Source organism: Erpetoichthys calabaricus, chromosome 1 (assembly GCF_900747795.2).
Source record: "Erpetoichthys calabaricus chromosome 1, fErpCal1.3, whole genome shotgun sequence".
NCBI classification, from domain to species: Eukaryota; Metazoa; Chordata; class Cladistia; order Polypteriformes; family Polypteridae; genus Erpetoichthys; species Erpetoichthys calabaricus.
In genome coordinates this window covers 183,770,916-183,780,677 of record NC_041394.2, presented here as the reverse complement: position 1 = coordinate 183,780,677, position 9,762 = coordinate 183,770,916, and the positions used below count along the sequence as shown (strand labels likewise).

At 35.5% G+C, this 9,762-nt stretch overlaps 1 protein-coding gene across 1 annotated transcript in view; it reads right to left on the bottom strand.

Annotated features, from left to right (window-relative positions):
* Positions 1-1,759: 1,759 nt before the first annotated feature.
* The window catches only part of LOC114657780 (fermitin family homolog 3-like), a 70,812-nt gene continuing 62,809 nt past the window's right edge, over positions 1,760-9,762 (bottom strand). Inside the window, exons 13-15 of the mRNA XM_028809673.2 lie at positions 9,366-9,490; positions 6,155-6,296; positions 1,760-2,191 (exon numbers count right to left, since the gene is read on the bottom strand). Of these exons, the coding sequence (XP_028665506.1) occupies positions 2,012-2,191; positions 6,155-6,296; positions 9,366-9,490 (447 nt within the window). The 3' untranslated portion in view covers positions 1,760-2,011. The remainder of the gene's footprint in view (positions 2,192-6,154; positions 6,297-9,365; positions 9,491-9,762) is intronic.

Below are 9,762 nucleotides of genomic sequence, written 5' to 3'. Positions count from 1 at the left end.
CACTTTTTCAGATCTTTTTATTAGCCCAGCATGTTCTTTTAAGAACTGAATGATATGCATAGATAATACTTGTACTCCCTAAATAATGTAGAGGTCTTTGATGCATTTGAATATAGCCTGGATCTCGTCCATCTGACTCCTGCTACCTCTTAGACACTTGCTGTGCTATCACTGTTGTAGATGAGATGGCTCTTTAGCTGTTTGCAATTGTTCTACAAGTCTTGCTTGCTAATCAGAAACACTTTTAAGCACTTTGACTATGGTTTGATCAATTATTTACCCTTCTTTATTTTTGTTTTCTTCACTCAATGAATAATACAAATGCAGTCAAAATAAATTTAACTAAATACTGGCACTAGCCCAGACCGATGTTCTTAGATCTGCATTTTGCGTTACTAACATTTCTTGAAATTCAGAGCTCCTTCAGGATACATGGAGTAGTGCCATTTTTGTTAGATGTGATTGAGGACTAATGTAACAGATAATGTAGACTTGTTTTAAAGCTAACTTAAGTGAAGTAATATTACATGAAGTGATATGTGCTATCTGAGTGGTAAACCTAAGTTTTTAAGATCCTTGTATTGGCCTATACAGTATGCTGTTCCCACATTGATTAGTTCTTGTGAAACATATCAGGCACTATGAGCATGTACAACTGATAGCAAATCCTGATTATGAAACTTTAACTTGCTTTAACTTGTATAAGGTGTTGTAGCCTAGAGAAAAGTTCTGTTTGTGTACAACATACAGTACATCCAACTAAAATATGTTTTTACAAGATCCCATGGAGATGTTCTGCAGTGAGAAACTCTCTTACAGAAAGACAGGCAGCTCCACTAATCCACAAATCATAATCTTGTTAAAAGGTCCCTGTACTCGCTCTTGTCATAAGATACTGATACACATATTCTTAAATGTATGAAGACACATCCATGCTGAAGCTATGCTAATTTTTCTAATGCATTATTATTGTGACATATCAGTTTTGTTCATAGTATTGCATTGAAATACTGTAATTTTGGTTTTAACCTTTTAGGTGGGTGTGTAAAATGGTTGAAGTTACATTTTCAATAATATACATAAATGCTATCACCAAACTGTAAAAGCACAGTACATTACTGGTGATGATATGGTTCTGAATTTAAGTGAGTGCTTTAATTAAAGGTGTAACTGGTTTCCAAATTTTGTTTTAGGATTGATTAGATAAATGGATTACATTTCATAATAAAGTACTTAAGACAAGAATAACTACAGTATAATAAAAAATACAAGTTGTACTATTCAGTACTTATTCTTTGTGTAGAGATAGATAGAGAACAAGCAAGTGTTTTATTTGACCCAAGGAGGACGTTATCAAGGACCCAGTCTCGAACACACTTGAGTACAAAATTTTGAGAAGAGTTCCTGCTTTTCCACACAAGGTAACCTGATAGTTTGTTGGCATGTATTGCAATTTTTCTTTCATGGGAAATTCTTGTAGCATTGGCACCCAGTGTAGGTCAGTTATACGATTCTCCACAGCCTGTATACCATGTTTGGTGCAGAGTTTCCATATCAAGCTATGCAAAAAGATGAAAAGATCTACTATGGAATGTATTAAAAAAATCATCCATGGTTATTTTATTGAGAGCTTTTGGATTTTGCTTTGTTTTATGCAGCAACAGTGGATTTTGTTTTTCTCTTTTTTCTCTCTCTTCTTTAGCATTTGTGGATTTTTCAAGTGGCCAATAATGTATTTTAATAAACATTTAAAATACTGCCAATTCCAAACTGTTTTATTTCGTTAATATTTAAGGTTAAAGTCTTTTTACCATGTGTACAGAAAATTAGTACTTCTCAACATAAATATTAGATGCAAGAGGAGAAATAGAACTTTGAACAAAAAAAAAAATCATATCCATTGACTCATACTATAGATAATCTTGATATTTCACTGTTTTCATGTTGTAGAAGGCGATGATTACATTATGGTTACATCTGTAATAAAGAAAGACAGTGTATTTTGTCCATATTACAGAGCTTCATTCCCTCCTGTAAGTTTGTGAAACAGCTCCTCATTCAACACATCATTCTGATCTTTGTTCCGGGTTGACATGAAGATGTACCCTCCGATGTATTCGTGTACAATCTTGCAGTCTGCAGTCACACAGCTGAATGCGATGTTCACATTTCCATCAAATTCAATTGCCACCTGTGGTAAGAAAAACGCAAGAGGTTTCAGAGACATAAATGCATGTTTACCTATTGATAATAGTGTCAGATAAATATGATTTAGAGCTTTTTATTCATGGTTGGGTCCGAGCAATACTGCCATATCAGTCTGACAAAGTTGCATCAAGGGGAATGGAAATTAAAAGCAGTGAGGTGCCACTACAAATAAAAGTGTTTACATTTCACTGCAATTATGGGAAATCACTCCCAATAGGTGATTCTGTTAACTCTGCAACAAACGTTAAGAATTAAAATACATTTCTTTACAGAAGGCTGGACAGTATAATCTTTTTTTAAAATGAAAAAGATGGTTGGCAGCTTGTACTGACTGTTCTTAGTCCTCAATTTGTGAGGGTAAATAGGATATATCAAATTACATAATTTGTTTAAAACATGATATTTTTAAAGGTTAAGGTCTAAGAATGAAAACAAATGTTTAATCAAAGTTGAAGAATACAGGTCTATGCAGATTTTAGTATCATTGTCAACATGTCTTGGTACAGAGTGGGGATGACTCTTAGTAAGGGTGTCAAAAACAGTATTTTTTACGTTAGCACAATAAAGTTACTATCTGAAGATGGCTAAAAAATACACAAAAGAATTTAGGTGACTCTAAAATCTAATTCTGGCATATAAGCCTTATCAGTCATTGCTGTCCCAGCAATGAGATTGGCCAACATCGTTTCCAGATTGGCCACGATGAAGCAACAGATTTACTCCGCTGTATCTTTCAACTGTAGCAATGATGAATGAGTCCAATTTTGCTTTTAAGAATTCCCTAAGCATCATTTTTTAAAAAGACAGCTGATTTTAATTTATTATTAAAAATAAAATTATAAAAACAGATATGACATTCATTAAAAATCCAAAGTAAATACTGTAGAAAACACATTGTAAACTATAATACTGAAAAGCCTGAATACTCATTAAGAAAACAATGTGCCTTTCTGCTTTGCCTGTAGGAAATCTGGGGGTGAACTAATTGTCTATGTTTAAGAAGGTATTATTTGAACACTGATGAAACATGATGCATGAACAGAAAGCTCTGCTATTTCAGTTAGATTTGAAAGAGATTTATCCTGAAAATGTGTTGAGAAACAGAAGGAAAAGAACTGCTGAGTAGAAGACTACAATTGTAATAACCGTAGGTAAGCTAACATTTCATTCATTACAGCTGCCTGAAATTTTGTTAGTGTCACTGTGTTCACCTAGCTAAGATGTTCAGACTTTGATGCTTAACTTGCTGATCTTAACACAAAAAAAAAAACAAAAAAAAACAAGGACCTTCTCTTGAATTGTATTGGCTCGTCTTATAATTTTTATGTCTGGTTCATGAATATTATCCTGCTTCAATAAAAAGTTATTGCTGTAATTTGATTTTGTTGATGTACAGTTTAATTGAAGTAGCACCCTACAATTTGTGATGTATACTGCCTCTCATTGGCCTGGTGGTGCAGTTTCAACTTAGTCCATCCATCCATCCATTAGCCAACCCGCTGAATCTGAACACAGTGTCACGGGGGTCTGCTGGAGCCAATCCCAGCCAACACAGGGCACAAGGCAGGAACCAATCCCGGGCAGGGTGCCAACCCACCACAGTCAACTTAGTCTGTGCTTGCAAAGCCACATTTCAATGGAAATACTGCCCTTTTCCCTTATTGTGCAAACAGTATATGGACCAATATTTGTATGCATTTTCTAGAAGCAATTAAGCTGCAGGGCTAACTTATACTCTACCCTGCTAACCCCGTAAATGAAATAATATGGAAAGTAAGTTTTTGTTTAAAACTAGGAGTGCTACAAAATACATCTCTCAGAAACTATAGCATAAAACTTTCCTCTGTAAATTATCATGGCAACAAAGATGCTTGGTATTTATTAGTGAAGTGTTTCAAATAAATACGGAGACTGTTATTGACAAATAATGGAACAGAATACTGTCTGTGCTGTAATTATATTTAGATGCCAAGAATAAATATTTTGTGTGCATTGTAAAATATACAGTGCTTTGCAAAATTATTTATCCCCCTCAGTGACTGTTCAGTTTTGTCACATTACAACCTGAAAATAAAATGGATATTTGGGGGGTTAGCACCATTTGATTTACATAACATGCCTACTACTTTGAAGGTGAAAAATATGTATTATTGTAACACACGCAATAATTTAGACAAAAATACAGAAATCATAAGTGTGCATAGGTATTCATCCCCCAAGTCATTTTGTAGAGCCACCTTTTGCTGAAATTATAGCTGCAAATCTTTTGCGGAATGTCATCGATTTTTAGCACATCTAGTCACTGGGATTTTCTCCAGTTGCTCAAGGTAAAACTGTTCCAATTCCTTCAAGTTAGATGGGTTGCTTTGGTGTACAGCGATCTTCAAGTCATGCCACCGATTCTCAATTGGATTGAGGTCTGGGTTTTGACTTGGCCATTCCAAGACATCTAAACATTTCCTTTTACACAGCACTAGTATAGCTTTAGCAGTATGTTTAGAGTCATTGTCTTGCTGGAAGGTGAACCTTCATTCCAGTCTCAAATCTCAAGCAGGCCAAAAGAGGTTTACCTCAAGAATTGCCCTGTACTTGGTGCCATTCATCTTTCCTTCAACCCTGACTGGCTTTCCTGTTACTGCCAATAAAAAGTATCCTCACAGCATGATGCTGCCACCACCATGCTACACTATGGGAATGGTGCTTTTGATGTGATGGGAAGTGTTTGGTTTGTGCCGCAATTTTAGTCTCATCTGATTTGAGAATCTTCTTCCATGTGTTTGGAGAGTCTGCCACATGCTGTTGGGTATACTCCAAACACATTTTCTTATTTTATTTTCCTTTATGCAATGGCTTTATTTGGTCACTGTTCCATGCTATGAAGTGGAATGAATGGCTTCAAGTGACCTATGGACAGATACTCCCATCTCTGCTAGGGATCTTTGCAGCCCCTTCAGTATTATCATTGGTGTCTTTGTTTAATCTCTGAGTAATGCCCTGCTTGCCTGCTTTGTGAGTTTTGGTGGGTGTCCTCCTCTTGTCAGGTTTGTAATAGTACCCTATTCTTTGTGTTTGCTTATAATGGTTTTAATTGTGCTCCATGGGATATTCAAAGTTTGGGATATTTGTTTATAACCCAACACTGATCTACATTCTCCACAACTTTGTCACTGACCTGTTTGGAGTGCTCCTTGGTCTTCATCTTGCTTGCTTAGTGGTGTTGCAGAATCAGGTTCCTTTCAGCACAGATTTATTTATACAGGCATCATGTGATAGATTATGTGACAGTTAGATTGCACACAGGTGGACCCTAATCAACTAATTATATGACTTCTGAAGTTCATTTGTTGGACCAGATCATATTTAGGGGTTGCATATGCACTCACAACTTTTCTGTTTTTATTTGTTTTTATATATATAATATAAATAATATTTATTTATACATATATTATTTTCATTCCACTTCAACAATTTGGAATATATTGTTAAGTCTATTAAATAAAATCTAAATGAAAATCCATTTTAATTCCCGGGTTTGGGGGGGCGGTCGCGTTTAGAGTCTGCAGCTTCTAAACACAGAATACTTTCGCAATGCACTGTAAAAGAAAATCGCAAACTCAAAAGACAGCCTAATGCAAATTTTGCTTAGTCCACAGTGTTTTTTCCATCTTCTCAGAGTTATCGATTAAATTATCTGTTCATTGATTTTCTGACCCACTAATTTAATTCAGGGTCATGGGAAGTCAATACCTATACCAGCAACTCTCTGATAGGACAAAAGTCCACCTTAGGGTTCACTCAAACACACACTCACCCAACAATGCACACATCAGCCCAATTTAGAGTTGTAGCTTAACCTAACATATATAAGAAGTAGAGATCTTCACAGATCTTCCACATTAACAATGTCTTAGCCCTCATTCAAGACCCACTTACTAATAGTGCTCACCTGTCTGATATCCCAGTTCACATTCCACTGACGCATATTATTGTAGCGCCAGGTTTTAACCACATCCCCAATGCTTAGGTCAATCCTGATCAGTCTGTTGTTGGAGATTCCGAGGATTTCATCTTTACGGCAGCCTTTAAACCTGAAGGGAGAAGAGAAATCATGACAAGAAAACAAAAGAAATCTTGAGTTTGTAGAGAGTGATGAGGACGTAAACCTTCTAAATACATTTATGGATGACACCTAAAAATGTCATTGTGAAAATAGCGTTCTCTGAAGACCTGGAATAATTTATTATTCTTTTAACATTTAACAGTATTTTTTCCAATTTTTCATCCATTATTTGTACAATAAATAATGAGATTCAGGTATTAAAAACAATAACAAATTAAAAATATACTGAAATTACGAAATAATAGATATGTTAAAGTACTTTAGCCTAACTTTTACAGTTAAATTAAGTCTGTGTGCCTTTTTCATAATGGATGTTCCCATTTTGGAAAACGAGGGATTTTGTGAACAGTCAGAGCTCTTAATATTAATCATATGAGTCAGGATGGTGCTGAAGTGTCTGGTAATCACTGAAGAATTTAATCAGGGTAATAAGAGAGACAGACAAACAGGATTATAAGAGGTGTTGCGGTGCTGATTCGTTAAAAAAAAAAAATTACAAAGAAAGTAGAGAGGATATGGTCAGAAACAAAACACAGGTTGATTCTTAAAAAACCTATTTAAAGATGCAGCTCAGTTGTAACATAAGAAGCTGAAAGAAGATAAAGCAAGTAAACCAAGTTTTGAGAAACAGATATGAGTTTTAAAGCAAAAAAAAAAAAAAAAGATTCAGATGAGCTTAAAATGAGTCACGGGTGACTGTCCAAAGGTAAATGACTTTTGGGAGTGTGTCAGAGAGAGGATGTGCAACACTGTTTTACTTTAATTCTCCTCTTTGCTACTACCTCCAGTTAGTCCAGTGTGTCCCACTACTGAGCCTGCCCTTTTTATTGGTTTGTTGATTTGGTGAGCCTCTGTTGAATTGTTGTTATTGGCCCAGTACACAACAGCATAGAAAAATCGCACTGGCCATCAGAGTTGTACAATATGTGAAGGATGTCACTACCCACATTAAAGAAATGAAGTCTCCTAAGGAAAAAAGACTCTGCCCTACCGTTTCTTATATAGTTTATCTGTGTTCCAAGACCAGTCCAACCTGTCATTAAGGTACTTGAAGGAGCGGACCACTTTTAAATCCACTCCTTGAATAGTGACCAGACGTAGGGAATCTTTGGTGCAGCGGACGTCAATGACCAGTTCCTACGTGTTCCTGATGTTAAGTTGCAGACAATTTTTTCTGCACCAATAAACAAAGTTCTCCACCTGACTCTTATACTCAAGCCCCTTAACTACAAGCCCTATAAATGCATATTCATCTAAGAACTTCTGTAAGTAAGCAATAAATGTAGTAACATTTTATTTTTTTTACAAAAAGTCTTGTTTTGTTTTTAGTATTCACTCCAATTTACTCCAAATTAACTGAGCTAATGGGGAAAGGAATCTAACAGGTTCCCACCATTCAGTAGTTGTCAAAAGACACCCCAGTGCGGACTGCACTGAGCAATACACTTAATTGTTTACCAGTAGAACAGCAGTGTATTCTGTTTTGACCCATTTCATATGCTAACTGGGAGACTCTTGCCATGGAATATTCTCTTTGGGGCTACATGATTCATCAAGTGACAGTTGGTTCACTTTGAGAATGACTGCATCTCTTGATGTGGCAGAAGGAAGATTACATTTGAAGAACAGGGAGGATAAGCTGTCTAATTGGAAACTCTTGTCTCCATTGTCCTAAGATCTGTGGCTCAGATATGCAAGGTCAGGTTTACCTGGAAGGGCATCATTCGTATTTTGAGTGACCTCTGGTGATAATTCAGTTACAGAATGGCAGTGGGGTACAGTGTAAAAGAGGAATTAACTTACAGTATCTTACGCTTAGTCCTGATTATGATTATGGATTGTCAAGCCATCTTTACCACTTGGGAGCAGGGCCAGCATGAATGACTCTACCAAATGTGGAATGCTTAAAAAGGTTGGTGTCATTGTTGAAACATTTAATTCAGATTAATAAGATTGAGAATTTGAAGAATACATAAAAAATAGCAAAAAGGAGTTGTGAACAAAAAAATACAGACAAAAACATCAAAAGCAAAACATAAGAACATAAACTAAATGTAGTTTTATTAGAATGCTGAGCCTTTGAACTTATTGTACTTTTCATTATTATTGCTAATTTGTTGTTTTTGTAATTACTGAAATGTATATGTTTTCATTTTGTAAATAACTTAGGAATAAGTATGAATACTATTAATTAAGATTCTGTCTCTAGCAACTGTCAGTTACTACAATGTGAGATGTGTCAAAATATCTAATAGAAGACATGGCAAATCTGAATGCATGGTGTGTAAATAACTGCATATTTCCTTAATCCAGTGTTTTGTTACCCTAATTGAATAAATTACAAATGGTTCTACTCTTTTAAAAAGAGTAATATAGTAAATTTTAATATATGGCAGTCACGTTCAGACTACATCAAAATTATATTTCTGATGCAACTAACTTCAAATTTCATGTTCAAGTGTATTCTCCCATGGACACAGTACCATGAAATGTTCAGCCTATATTCAAGTATTGCTAGTGTAATGCATCTAAAAACATATGGATTGACTCAGGCCAAGATTTCTTGTGAAACTGTAATTGATATAATGCTGGCAACAGTTAAACTGTAACTAATTTCCATCATTATATAGGTAAGTGTGGTGCAGTAGCTAAGGAACTGGCCTCTCAGACCCAAACTTCAAGACTCAATTCCTGCTTGTGACCCACTGCGTGACCCATAGCAAATCTTTCAACTTGCCTGTGTTCCATATATGTACTGTATATCAACAGTTGTGCTCTGTAGGCACCTGGTATAGTTGTAATGTTGTTTGTAATGGCAAAAACATTGGAGTTTAAATCAGAAGGTCATATTACCAATAGCAAGCCACTTAACTTGTTTATGTTCCAGGTGTTTAAAGAATGGAAACAATTGCACTGTATTCGTATCTTAGTCACCTAGCATAAAGTTGTCAGCCAAATATATAATTAAAAAAAAATACTGGAACAGGTAAAGGTCAGAAGAAAACACATATCATCATTAAGATATTTATTGCTTTACCTCACCACAAAGTAAGACAATCCAAAATCAGGTAGGGACTGCCAAATCTGGATGAACCGTATCTTTGCATCCATAAGGGTCAGCTGGGCAACATTTTGGTGAGCCTCCAGGATACGAGGAGTTAACTGTAAAGGATGCAAAGGGGGATAATATTATTATAAAACTCAATATTAGTGTACACAAACACCATACTGTCAAAGGCGCCAATTTAAAATGAGTGTTTCCAGTTTTCACTTTTTTGGCTCTGCATTTAGTTAGTTACTTGTCAGTAGCAATATATTGGAATTTAGTCTTTTCTCCTGTGCTGAGATGCCATGTATGAGGTTTCTAATTAATCAGGGTATAGCTGTGATACCAATTTTAGAGCACAACTGTATAGTTTCTGAAATTGGCTGGA